This window comes from Triticum urartu, chromosome 5A (assembly GCF_056163025.1).
Source record: "Triticum urartu cultivar PI428250 chromosome 5A, HENAU_Tu73, whole genome shotgun sequence".
Lineage (NCBI taxonomy): Eukaryota > Viridiplantae > Streptophyta > Magnoliopsida > Poales > Poaceae > Triticum > Triticum urartu.
Window position 1 is genome coordinate 436,101,955 of NC_141877.1, and position 14,498 is coordinate 436,116,452.

Consider the following 14,498-nt stretch of genomic DNA (forward strand, 5'->3'; position numbering starts at 1 on the left):
CGTCCCACTCTCTGCCTCGCCCTCCGCCAGCCACGGGCGACGCTGCTCACAAAGCACCTCCGCCACCTCTGCACCAAGACGGCGCCCTAGCAGCAAGGCGCGCGGCTCCACGGCGCGACCCGCCGCGTTCGGCGCCCGCGCGTGAAGAAAGAAGCTGTCAAGAAGTCCCTCGACCGCAAGCGAACGCTCCGCCACTCCTCGCACCGCTGCCCCAGGATCGTTTACTATGGCAAGGCCCCGCGCCGCTTGCCGTAGCGGTGCGTGGGCGCCAAGACCAAGTTCCACCTCCAAGGTGGCCCCCGGTGACCGCGGCCAGCTGCCACGCCTTCACCCCCGAGCTGCATAGCGTCGCTTGGCCGGGAAAGTTTAAACCAGATCTGCCTCCTCGCTACGACGGCACCCTGACCCCGCGGAGTTCCTGCAACTCTACGTGCTGAGCATCGAGGCGTACAACAGCGATGAGAAAGTCATGGCGAACTGGTTTCCCATGGCTTTCAAGGGTGGCGCCCGCTCCTGGCTCCTGAACCTGCCTCCAGGCTCGATTTCCTCCTAGGATGAGATGCGCAACCACTTCATAGCCAACTTCCAGGGCACTCGCGACCGCCCCCCGGTCGCGGGTGACGTGCGCCGGATCAAGCAACAACCAGGAGAGACCGTGCAGAAGTACATCCAGCGCTTCAATTGCACGCAAATCAAGATCTCCCAGGTGACCGACGAGGCCATCATCTCAGCGTTCTCCGACGGCGTCCGCGACGTCAAGATGAAGGAGGAGCTCGCCATCCATGAGGAGCTGTGCACGACCTTGGAGTTGTTCAACATCGCGACCAAGTGTGCAAGAGCTGAGGAGGGGCGCCTCTCCCTCCTCGAGCTCCCTGCTACGGACCCAGAAGGGAAGAAGACCAAGGCCAAGGACGTGAAACACAAAGGAGTGGTCATGCTCGCGGCGGAACCAGACACCAAGCGCGGCCGAGATCTTCCCGAGTCATCCAAGAGAAGCCGACCGTTCTACGCCTTCCATAACCTGCATACCCACAACACCAGTGACTGTCAAGAGCTTAGAGCCATTCGGGAAGGACGCTTCGGTCGACGCCCCGAGCGCAGTGACCGGGGCTACGGCCGAGGAGGAGGACGTGGTGGCGGACGCTGGGATGACCGTGGCCCGCGCCAGGAGTGGCACGACCGGCCTCGTGAGGACCGCTGGCAGGATCAGCCTTGCAAGGGCGCCTGGAGGGACCAGCCTCGTGAGGATCGTCCTCAAGGCAATGCTGGCCTTCCTCCACTACCGCCACCACCCAGAAGGAATGATGACCACCATCAAGACGAGGGGGCTGGGGGCTTCCAGGAGCCGCATTCGATCGCTTGCATCTTATGCAGAGCTCAAGCGCCAGCCTCGCAGCGTATCTTCAAACAGTTTGCTCGCGAAGTGAATGCAGTCCTCCCCAAGCTCGAGGCCACACGCCCGCTCAGATGGTCCAGGTGCACCATCACATTCAGTTCGGCAGATCAGCTCAAGTGCGCAGCTACTACAGGCGTCCTCCCAATGCTCTGTTCACCAGTCATCAGCAACGTGCAAGTTACCAAGACCCTCATTGACGGCAGCGCAGGGCTCAATGTCCTGTCCGTCGACACGTTCGACAACCTCCAAGTTCCATATGATCAGCTCCAGCCTACCAAGCCTTTTCAGGAGTGACCGACAGCTCTACTACCCCGATCGGGCATGTCCGCCTCCCCGTTATCTTCGGAGAATGCAACAACTACCGCACCAAAATCATCGACTTCGACGTCGCCTACATCCTCCTGCCATACAACGTTATCCTCGGGTATCCAGCCCTGGCCAAGTTCATGGCAGTGACCCACCACGGCTACGATGTCCTCAAGATGCCAGGAAGCGGCGGAATCATCACAGTCCCGTGCAAGGAAAGAGACGCGGTGTGCTCCCTCGAGCGTGCCTTCCAAGCTGCAGCAATCGACGACCCCGGCAGCCAGGGCGAGCGCCCTCCTGAGGCCAACCCCAAGAAGAAGTAGCAGCTGCACCACGCAGGGCCTCAGGCAAGCAGCGCCTCATCAGGATCGACGCCCGCACCCAGGGCGCCTCCCTCCATCGCATAGGAAGGCGCGCCCAGCGCCCCTCTCGGGCAGGGCTCGGGGGCTCTCTTCTGGAGGGCCTCAGACTTTACTAGCATCATGAGGGAGGCGCTTGGGCACCACTTGGAGGCATGCTTCGTGGCACGTTTCCCTTAGAAGAACATAGGGCAAGGAGTGCCCACCGTTCAGGAGTTCATCACCAAGACCACTCAGGAACTTCAAGATGCAAGGGCCATGTGCGGCGGCCGCCGCTCGCCTGGCGCAGCTCCCCCTCCAGGCGAGGATGCCGGGCTGCGCATCTGCATCGATGTCCCAGGGCTCAACCGAGCCGCCTCTCAGGAGCTTTTCTGGCCTTCTCGTGTGGGACGCTGCGAGGGCCCACCTCACAGCTACGTCTGCATGCCTTTTGGCCTGCCGAGCATGGCGATCGCCTATCAGCGCAACCTGTGGAGCATCCTGTTGACTCAGGAGGCCAGGCACCACGCTGTGCTGGCGGAGATGAAGACGGTCCTCAAGGAACCCCCTGGACCCCCAGAGCCTCCCGAGGCTCAGTGCCCCAGCGGATCATGAGGAGTAGCCCCTTCGCCGCATACCTTCAGCTGCCCCAACTATCCCTCACCAACAGAACCAGGTGACATTTTCCAGGCTCATTCAGATGGAAGCGCCCCCAGGGCTGCATCATTCCCAGGCCGCATGGGTCCGTCCCTGTGGCATGTATCCCTTTTATGTCTTTAGCTTACCTTGTTGGGGGCGCCCCTCGGGCTGCATCATCCCCAAGCCGCTCGGGCCTGACCCAGTGGCTTGCATCTTCTCTGCATTTACCTGAGCTAGGTTGCTTTCCATGCTTAATCTATGACTATCACCGGCTTGATTGTCGCCCACCATGGGAGCCGCACGCCGGCCGTCTTTCTTCAGGACCCTCCGCGTTGTCTAACCATCTCGTAGGACCAAGACAGCGAACAAGAGCCAAGACCAGGCACAACCCTCCTTGAGGTAGGGCCTCGTGAGTCCCGCGCTGGCTCATGAGTGTCTAGGCACACCTCGTCTAGCCCTACCGTGCAAGCCACGTGTCAGGGCGGGGCTGTACATGCCCCGGGGGCTCTCTGCAGTAGGGGGTCCCCTCTCACGCGTCAGAAGCAAACCAGCAATCACCATGACGACCGGTGACCTTCCTCGCGCTAACTTGCAGGAACTTCCTGAGGGCCACAGCAGGCGATACCGCAGACTCTCCCTCTTCTCTCATGCGATTCTCTTGCGCATTAAAAGGGAAGCTCTTGAGCATCGCGCCTCAGGAGCTCTTACTGGCTCTCCAGCCCTCACCCTCTGGCCTTGACCATGGCACGGACCTGGCATACCAGCGGCGGCTGAGCTCGCTCGAGGGTCGGGACCTGAGGACGCAGAGCACCAAGAAGAACATGGAGGGGGAGACCCGCACGGGCCTGACCAAGCTACACTATTGTGGCCGACTCACGAGTCCGGCACAACTCAAGGATCCGACCACGGACAGCCAAGATAAGTTCTCACTCTGGATCCACCAGCCGCTACGGCACGAGACCCTCGCTCACACCCTTCGCTGCCCTGCTGCGGCAATGTTCTCTTCCTTTCCCATCCTGAGACAACTTCTTGCATGCTAAAGGGGACCTCTTGAGCATCGCACCTCAGGAGCTCTTACTGGACCTCGAGTCGCTCACCTCCTGGCCTTGACCACGGAACGCAACCTGGCATACGAGCGACGGTTGCAGCCCGCCTGGGGAACGGGACCTATCAGCGTAGAGTAGCAAGCTGCCGCAGGATTGGAAAGGGGAGGCCGAGCCTCGGCAGGATATGCGCACGCAAATCTTCATAATGAGGGCTATATAGACAAAAGGCATTACACATGCTTTACACGCCCCCGCGGGGTTCATTTCTTGATTCCTCGCAGGGAACAAAAGGGAAGGAATTCCTAGGAGTTCTATCTACATGCACCCAATGTCGCCGACGCTATCATCAACAGTGGGCCACGCGAGGCCGACGCGAACCCCATCCAGATCAGCGGCGACAGCAGCTGGACGCCGCATCCCTGCTCTGGGCTCGGCGGGAGCTCGGGGGCACGTAGCTGTCGTCGCTCGTCTTCGGAGACTCCAACATCTTAGGAGAGTCGCTGGACCACCAGGAGTCGCCGCTGTCGCTGGAGGAGCTGCAGGCGAGGGCTGCAGTGGGCCCCGCGCTCGCCGCAGCGTCGTCCTGGCGACGTCCTTCAGGGCAGCACTCCAGGCAGCGGCCTCCCTCGTCGAAGACCTTGAAGAACAGCACGGAGGCGCCGTCGTACTCGAAGTGGATTGTGAGGGCGCCCTCCGCGTGGCAGACTCGGGCAATCTCGCCCCAGCCTCGGGTCATGAAGATCTTCCCGGAGGCAATAGCTCCAATCTCCGCTCCAGTCGCTAGGGCATCGCAGTCGGCGTGTTGCAGCCAAAGCTCGTGAAGGCCCCTCGGCAGCATCTCGGCAGCAAAGAACTGCGGGAGGCATATCCAGGTGCTCGAGGGCATCACCGCCCACAGCATGAACTCGCGCGAGGAGTCCGCAGCGTGGACCCCTGGGGTGACCGCGTGCGCCTCTGCGGCGCAGCGGCCACGGCCCTGGCGCGGGCGGCGCCGCTCACTGATCCTCCCACCGGAATCATCGGCGTGAGCATACAAGGGCAGCAGGTACCCAGGAGGCGGCCTTTCGTACCAAGGCCGCGACACCACCGGCCTCCCGACCATCTCGCGGCGATGAGACCCCCTCTTCTTCGGTGGGAGCAGCTCGGGCTCAATAAGGGGAGCCTTGCCCTTCTCTACGGCCGAGAACCTCCGGATCGGCACCATGTTTGCACAACCAAGGAGTGGAGCTAGGAAGGAGAAGAAGTGGGAGAGGCAGAGGAAGAAATGGGCAACGGGGGCTCTGCCCCCCTCCTCATTTATAGCATGAGAAGGCCAACCTGCGCCCCCACGATCACAGGTAATGATGGTTTTCCTTGCATGTCGCAGGGACTTGTCAAGTCGAGCAGTTGTCGAGGCAGCGTGGGGAAGCAGAGACGCCCACGTCCAATCAACCGCCACGCGTTGACCAAGGCCGCAGGCTATTGGGGCCCGCGGCACTCCGCACTTGACCATAGGCTTCGCCTCGAAGCTAAGCCCGAGCGCGCTTTGGGCCCGGGGGCTACTGTCGGTGTTCTGGGAACAGGGGTCCCTAGACTTGCCTGCCTGCGGCCCACGGCATGGCTCTGCGAGCGGGCCTGTACGACCCATCTTCATCAACAAGACATTCAAGACCTTCGTGAGGGGCCAAGCCTCGCAAGGCGGATGACACAAGACCTCCTCAGGAGCGGCCTCACAATGCCGGCTTGCGAGGGGGGAGAGTTCAGGGCCAGGCAAACCTCGCGAGGTTCTCATGATGTAAGCCATGACGACCAAGGCCAGGCGGGCGCCAGCGCACGCAGCGTCCTTGTTTCCTCTTTGGTGCTAAGGGAGCAAGCGCAGACACGGAGTACCGATGCATCAAGCAAAGGTTTCCATATTGGTGCAATGAGACTTGTCAGGATAAGTTGTACTAGCTGTCCCCTTTCAAATTGGCAGTTGTTGGCTCCCTTCCCGCTCAATATTTTGGTAGAGGACCAGGGCCACTATAAATAGGACTACCCACCACCCTATCTAGGGGGACAAAAATGGTAGCTAGAGAAGAAAAGAGACCACACACGCACAAGTTCGCCAAGCGCAAGAACACCTCAACCTCAGGAGGCTGTTCTTCCCTTTGTACTGTTCATCCTCAGCCTAAGAGGGAATCCACCACCACCACACTGGAGTAGGGTATTACACCACAACGGTGGCCCGAACTAGTATAAATCTTGTGTCTTTTGCATTGCGAGTTCGTCAAGTTAGTTCGTAAGATCTTAGCTGAGTCAGGACGTGGATCGGTAGGGGGAGATCTTCACGCGCACCCCAGTGTTCGAACCTTAAGGGTTTTTCCGGAACCCGTTATCCGACAGATTGATGTTGCTATAACTTTGCTATGCCTAATGCTTGTCACTAGGGCCCGAGCGCGGTGATTTTAGATCTGAACCTATTATGTTTTCATGAATATATTTGTGTTCTTGATCTGATATTGCAAGTTATAGTCACCTACTACGTGTTAGGATACGGAAACCCCGGAGTGACAACGGTCGGGACCACTCCCGGTGATGACCGTAGTTTGAGGAGTTCATGTATTCACTAAGTTCTAATGCTTTGGTCTGGTACTCTCTTAAAAGGATGCCTTAATATCCCTTAGTTTCCAATAGGACCCCGCTGCCACGAGAGGGTAGGACAAAATAGGTCATGTGAGTTCTTTTCCATAAGCATGTATGACTATATTCGGAATACATGCCTACATTTTATTGATGAATTGGAGCTAGTTCTGTGTCACCCTATGTTATAACCGTTGCATGATGAATGCCATCCGACATAATATTGATCCATTGCCTACGAGCTTTTTACATATTGATCTTTGCTCAGTTACTTTTCCGTTGCCACTGTTACGATTGCTACAATACTGCTACTGTTAGTTTTGCCACCGTTACTGTTACTTCCAAACTACTTTGCTACTAAATACTTTGCTGCAGATATTAAGTCTTTTAGGTGTGGTTGAATTCACAAATCAGCTGCTAATACTTGAGAATATTCTTTGGCTCCCCTTGTGTCGAATCAATAAATTTGGGTTGAATACTCTATCCTCGAAAACTGCTGCGATCCCCTATATGGGTTATCAAGACCTTTTTCTGGCACCGTTGTCGGGGAGCATAGGTCTATTCTCCGAGTCACTTGGGATTTATATTTGTTGATCACTTTGAGGAATCTGGAAGACAACAAAACCAAGATCTATCCCTCAACTACGAGGGAAGGTAAGGAACTGCCATCTAGCTCCGCACTTGATTCTCCTTCTTTTTTGAGTAAACTTGCGACACCTACACCTGCTACTGATTCTGATATGTCACATGTTATTGATGATGCCACTTCTTCTATGCATGATGCTTATGATGATACTACTTCTATGCTTGATAATACTGTGCCACTAGCTGAATTTCTTGATGAACACCTTGCTATGGTTAGAGAGAATGAAATTACTGAAACTGATGATATTATTAAAATTGGTGATTATGATTCTACCCTAGATATGAATTGCTTGTTCTACTTGAGGGTTATGTTATGGATGAAGAAACTGCTAGAGACTTCTTTGCTTGCAATGATAGAGAAGATCTTAAGAAACTATTAGCTAAGCTAAAAGAAAAATCCTTGAATGCTAGAATGAAATATGATCCCGCTTTTGCCACTTCACCTATCTTTGCTACTGATAAGGATGATGAATTCTCTGTTGATCATGAGTTAATTACTTTGGTTGAATCTGATCCTTTCTATGGGTATGAATTTGAAACTGTTGTGGCACATCTTACTAAATTGAATGATATAGCCACCCTATTTTCTCATGAGGAAAAAAATCGGTATTACTATATTCTCAAATTGTTTCCTTTCTCATTAAAGGGTGATGCTAAGATATGGTTTAATTCTCTTGCTCCTGGTTGAGTGCGTAGTCCCCAGGATATCATTTATTACTTCTCTGCAAAATAATTCCCTGCTCATAAGAAACATGCTGCTTTAAAGGAAATATTTAATTTTGTGCAAATTGAAGAAGAGAGTCTCCCACAAGCTTGGGGGAGGCTTCTCCGATTACTTAATGCTTTGCCTGATCATCCTCTCAAGAAAAATGAAATACTTGATATCTTTTATAATGGACTAACCGATGCATCCAGAGACCACCTGGATAGTTGTGTTGGTTGTGGTTTCAGGGAAAGAACTTTGAGCAAGCTGAATTGCTATTCAATAACATATTGAGTAATGATAATGATTGGACACTTCCTGAACCAACTCCTAATCCAACTTCGAAGAAGAGGGGTATTGTATTTCTTAGTCCTGAAGATATGCAAGAGGCAAAGAAATCTATGAAAGAAAAAGGTATTAAAGCTGAAGATGTCAAAAATTTACCGCCTACTGAAGAAATACATGGTCTTGATAACCCGACACAGGTAGTAGAGGTAAACTCTCTTTGTAGATTTGATGAAGGTGATATCCCTCATAATAAGTCTGCTAGTCAATGCTTGGATGAGTTTGATAATTTTATTGTTAAACAAGAGAACTTCAATGCTTATGTTAGTAGACAATTGAAATGTAATGCTTACATGCTTGACCACTTGGGTGATTATATGAGTAGAACTGTTAATGATCTTAAACTTATTAGTAAACATGCTTCCATGGTCACAAATCAAGTAGAACAAGTACTTAAAGCTCAGGATGATTTGCTTAATGAGTTGAATAGGAAGAACAATGATAATGTTGTTAGGGTTATGAGTAGAGGTGGTAAAAGGACCCAGGAACCTTTGTATCCTGAGGGCCATCCTAAGAGAGTTGAGCAAGATTCTCAAAGAACTAATACTGATGCACCTAGTCCTCGTACTAAAAAGAAAAAGAAAACTGATAGGACTTTGCATGCTAGTGAACCTGCTGTAGACACACATGAGAATCCCAATGATATTTCTATTTTTGATGCTGAGACACAGTCCGGTAATGAACATGAACCTATTGCAAATGTTAATGATGATGTTCATGTTAATACTCATCCTAGTAATGATAATGATGTAGAGATTGAACCTGCTGTTGATCTTGATAACCCACAATCAAAGAATCAATGTTATGATAAGAGAGATTTTGTTGCTAGAAAACATGGCAAAGAAAGAGAACCATGGGTTCATAAACCCATGCCCTTTCCTCCTAAGCCATCCATGAAAAAGCATGATGAGGATTTTGAGCGCTTTGCTGAAATGATTAGACCTATCTTTTTGCGTATGCATTTGACTGACATGCTTAAAATGCATCATTATGCCAAGTATGTGAAAGAGATCGTTACTAATAAAAGAAAACTACCCGAAGATGAAATTTCCACCATGCTTTCTAATTATACTTTTAAGGGTGGAATACCAAAGAAACTTGGAGATCCCGGAGTACCAACTATAACATGCTCTATTAAAAGAAACTATGCTAAAACGGCTTTATGTCATCTTGGAGTCGGTGTTAGTGTTACGCCTTTCTCTTTGTATCGTAGACTTGAATTGAATAAGTTGACACCTATTGGAATTTCTTTGCAAATGGCTCATAAACCAACTGCTATACCCATCGGTATTTATGAAGATGTGCCTGTTGTGGTTGCAAACGTTACTATGTTAATGGACTTTGTTATTCTTGATATTCCCGAGGACGGCAGTATGTCGATCATCCTTGGTAGACCCTTTTTGAATACTGCAGGGGCTGTTATTGATTGCAACAAAGGCAATGTCACTTTTCATGTTAATGGTAATGAGCATACGATACACTTTCCTAAGAAACAACCTCAAGTTCATAGTATCAACTCTGTTGGAAAATTTTCAACCATTACTATTGGAGGTTTTGAATTCCCTCTTCCTACTGTCAAGAAGAAATATGATATTCTTATTGTTGGGGACATGCATATCCCCGTTGAGGTAACCTAGTGTTATTCGAAAGTTCTCTAGTTTCATGTCATCCGGAAGAAGTTTGTTAATAAGACTTAATCAACCTTGTTAATGAATTCCTTTTGATGGGCATGAGATGGATGGATTTAGAAGGTACAACTTTCTGTATCCAATATTATACTTTTTGTTATTTAGATTAAATAAAGCAAAAATAGTATATATTTTTTGTCTGTTTCCTGAATTATCCATGCAATAAAAAATGTCCCAAAAATAAAAGTTCTCCAAATGCCCTGAAAATTCAGTATGATTTTTTATAGAACATTTTAGAATTTCTGGTGCAAAGAACACACCAGGGGGCTTTGTTTTGATTATAAGCATGATGAGAATTCAACATGGCTTGCAACAAGGAAATAGAATCCATCAAAGAGCAATTATCATAATTAAATTCCTAGAAATCCAAGATAGTGGGTTCATTGCTATCTAAAGTTTTGACCTCTTCAATCCCACTTTTATCAATTTTTGCGTCAAGATCTAAAAACTCTGAATCATTGGGACGTCTTCTAACTAAATTTGACTCATCTCCAGTCCCATATTTATCAAGACTAACATTGGAAAACAAAGATTCAATAGGAGTCACATCAATCACTTTTAGATCTTCATCATTATTTTCACGGAAACTAGAAGAACACGCTTTTGTAAACAATCTTTCTTAGCACGCATCTTAGCGGTTCTTTCTTTGCACTCATAAATGGAAATTCTCATGGCTTTGAGAGACTCATTGATATCATGCTTAGGTGGAATAGATCTAAGTTTCAAATAATTAACATCAAGAGAAATTATATCCACGTTCCTAGCCAAATCATCAATCTTAAGCAATTTTTCTTCAATCAAAGCATTGAAATTATTTTGCGAATTAATAAATTCTTTAACACTATTCTCAAATTCAGAGGGCATCTTATTATAATTTCCATAAGAATTGTTGTAGTAATTACCAAAATAATTAGAGGAATTACTAGGAAACGTCCTAGGATTAAAATTACCTCTATACGCGTTATTACCAAAATTGTTCCTACCAACAAAATTCACATCCATAGGTTCATTATTGTTTTCAATCAAAGTGGACAAAGGCATATAATTAGGATCAATAGGAGCACTCTTACTAGCAAACAATTTCATTAGCTCATCCATCTTTCCACTCCAAACATTTATTTCTTCAATTGCATGGACTTTTTTAGTGGAAGATCTTTCGGTATGCCATTGAGAATAATTAACCATAATATTATCTAGGAGTTTAGTAGCTTCTCCTAAAGTATTTTCCATAAAAGTGCCTCCGGCGGCCGAATCTAAAAGATTATAGAAGCAAAATTCAATCCGGCATAAAGGTTTTGTATAACCATCCACAAATTCAAACCATGAGTAGGGCAATTTCTAATCATCAATTTCATTCTCTCCCAAGATTGTGCAACATGTTCATGATGAAGTTGCTTAAAATTCATAATATTGTTCCTAAGGGAGATGATCTTAGCTAGAGGAAAATACTTGGAAATAAAAGCATCTTTACACTTATTCCATGAATCAATACTATTTTTAGGCAAAGATGAAAACCAAGTTTTAGCGTGATCCCTAAGCAAGAACGGAAATAACTTCAACTTAACAATATCATTATCCACATCTTTTTTCTTTTGCATATCGCACAAATCAATGAAATTATTAAGATGGGATGCGGCATCTTCATTAGGAAGGCCTAAAAATTGATCTTTCATAACAAGATTTAGCAAAGTAGTATTAATCTCACAAGATTCAACATTAGCATAGGGAGAAATCGAAGTGCTAATAGAATGATTGTTGCTGGTATTGGAAAAGTCACACAATTTGGTATTATCTTGAGCCATCGTGACAATGCAAGCAATCCAACACACGAATACACAAAAAGCAAGTAAAGAAGATGAATGGAAGAGAGGCGAAGAAAAAGGCGAATCTTTTCGAAAATCATTTTAGAAGTGGGGGAGAGGAAAACAAGAGGCAAACGGCGAATAATGTAATGTGATAGATGAGAGTTTATGATGGGTACTTGGTATGTCTTGGCTTGGTGTAGATCTCCCCGGCAATGGCGCCAGAAATTGGCAAGCTGACGGGAGATCAAACCTTGACTTGACTTGGCGTAAATCTTCCCGGCAACGGCGCCAGAAATTCTTCTTGCTACCTCATGAGCTCGCGTTGGTTTTTCCCTTGAAGAGGAAAGGGTGATGCAGCAAAGGATCATAAGTATTTCCCTCAGTTTTGAGAACTAAGGTATCAATCCACTAGGAGACTACGCAACAAGCCACCGAATACCTGCACAAACAAACACCAACTTGGAACCAACGTGACAAAGGGGTTGTCAATCATTTCACGATTATTCACAAAGTGAGATCTGATAGAGATGGATAAATGCTAAAGTAATATTTTGGTATTTTTGGTTTATGGAACGGAAAGTAAAGATTGCAAAGGAAAGTAAATAGTAAACTAGAATTGTAGGTCGGAAACTTATATTATGGAAAATAGACCCGGGGGCCATAGGTTTCACTAGCGGCTTCTCTCAAGATAGAAATTATTACGGTGGGTGAACAAATTACTACCAAGCAATTGATAGAAAAGCTCAAAGTTATGACGATATCTAAGGCAATGATCATGAATATAGGTATCACGTTAGTGTCAAGTAGATCGAAACGATTCTGCATCTACTACTATTACTCCACACATCGACTAACTCCTGCCTGCATCTAGAGTATTAAGTTCATAAGAACAGAGTAACGCATTAAGCAAGATGACATGATGTAGCGGGATTAACTCAAGCAATATGATGAAGACCCCATCTTGTTATCCTTGATGGCAAGAATACAATATGTGCCTTGATGCCCCTACTGTCACTGGGAAAGGAGACCGCAAGATTGAAGCCAAAGCTAAGCACTTCCCCCATTGCAAGAAAAACCAATCTAGTTGGCCAAACCAAATCGATAGTTCGAAGAGACTTGCAAAGGTATCAAATCATGCATATAAGAATTCAGAGGAGATGTGCTTCCCTCTGCGAAGGGCCTTTCTTTTACTTTATGCAATTTTTATTTTTTTAAGTTGAGTCTCCGTCTTTTCTTATAGAGCACCAATGAGGGGCACTATGATCGTACTTGAGCATTGGGTGTAGCTAATATGCGAGTGTGTTTCATGAATGGATCAATGATATTCTTATTGTTGGGGACATGCATATCCCCATTGAGGTAACCTAGTGTTATGCGAAAGTTCTCCAGTTTCATGTCATTAGAAAGAAGTTTGCTAATAAGACTTGATCAACTAAAGGAAATATGCCCTAGAGGCAATAATAAAGTTGTTATTTATATTTCCTTATATCATGATAAATGTTTGTTATTCATGCTAGAATTGTATTAACCGGAAACTTAGTACATGTGTGAATACATAGACAAACAGAGTGTCACTAGTATGCCTCCACTTGACTAGCTCGTTAATCAAAGATGGTTAAGTTTCCTAACCATAGACATGAGTTGTCATTTGATAAACGGGATCACATCATTAGAGAATGATGTGATTGACTTGACCCATCCGTTAGCTTAGCATTATGATCGTTTAGTTTATTGTTATTGCTTTCTCCATAACTTATACATGTTCCTATGACTATGAGATTATGCAACTCCTGAATACCCGAGGAACACCTAGTGAGCTATCAAACGTTACAACATAACTGGGTGATTATAAAGATGCTCTACAGGTGTCTCCGATGGTGTTTGTTGAGTTGGCATAGATCGAGATTAGGATTTGTCACTCCGATTCTCGGAGAGGTATATCACTACAAAAAAAAGACACATCCGTGACATTTTGGGCCGAACGAAAAAAAAAATCTGTGATACATATGACACTTCTATGACGATAATTGTGACAAAATCTGGTATCATCATAGTGTGGTGGGCTCCTACTTCTATGACAAAAAATCATGACATAAAATGGGCTTTTCGTCATGGGCGGTCTGGAGACGCAGCTGCATGACATTCTTTGGGCCGTCCATGACGGAAAAAACCATGGTAGAAGCGAGGGGGAGGAAAGTTTCGGGGAGTTCCCTGTTACGGTGGGAGGTCGGGCACCGAGCGATGCGCGTTTCTCTCGTACACGTACGCGCGTGTGTGCGAGGCGTTGGCTCTAACTGAACCCGAGCGAGGCGTTGGGCTCTAACTGAACCCGAGTGATTGCACTGCAGGACTACGTGTTACTGAACCCGAGCGGTCGATCGATGGCTATTAACTGAACCTGATCGAGCGATTCCTTCGCTACTGCTGCTAACTGAAGCCGGTCGATTGGATGAACAGTGAGCGTTGCGTGGGGGTGTGGATGAACAGTGTGCGGTGGCGTTGCCTCTAGATGAATAGGACCCCGTGGTGTGGTGGAGGGCTGGATGAATAGTAGACGATGGAGGGGTGCCTGTGGAGGGGTGGTTGAACAGGACCCCGTGGTGTGGAGGGCTGGATGAACAGTAGACGGTGGAGGGGTGCCCATGGAGGGGTGGTTGAACAGTAGCCGGTGGAGTAGCGCACGGTCGAGGCTGGATGAACAGGAGCCCGTGGAGGCTGGAGGAGGTCGACGGTAGCCCGTGGAAGCTGGAGGAGGTCGACGGTGGAGATGAACAGTATCCCGTGGAGTCCCGTTTTGTGGTACGCCACACCCCTCCCAATGAACAGGACCCCCGTTTCGACCGTAGCGCTCCAACACAAGTCCGTTTCGTCCGTTTTGCGGTACGCCAAACCCCTCCCGATCAACAAGACCCCCGTTTCGACCGTAGGAGGTCCGTTTCGTCTGTTTTGCGGTATGCCACACCCCCTCCCGGTCAACAGGACCCCC

The 14,498-nt window shown here is 48.2% G+C and overlaps 1 protein-coding gene across 1 annotated transcript; it reads left to right on the forward strand.

Moving 5' to 3' along the window:
* Window positions 1–559: 559 nt before the first annotated feature.
* Window positions 560–2,025, forward strand: LOC147971792 (uncharacterized). The gene is made up of 2 exons (XM_087524120.1): window positions 560–1,397; window positions 1,964–2,025. The coding sequence occupies exons 1-2, from the start codon at window positions 560–562 to the stop codon at window positions 2,023–2,025; spliced, it is 900 nt and encodes a 299-aa protein (XP_087380246.1).
* Window positions 2,026–14,498: the final 12,473 nt, after the last annotated feature.

Coding starts and splice junctions, on each gene's coding strand:
- LOC147971792 (XM_087524120.1), top strand. CDS start 560: ATGCGCAACCACTTCATAGCCAACTTCCAGGGCACTCGCGACCGCCCC. Junction 1,398..1,963: donor TCAAGCGCCAGCCTCGCAGC/GTATCTTCAAAC, acceptor TCCAAGCTGCAG/CAATCGACGACCCCGGCAGC.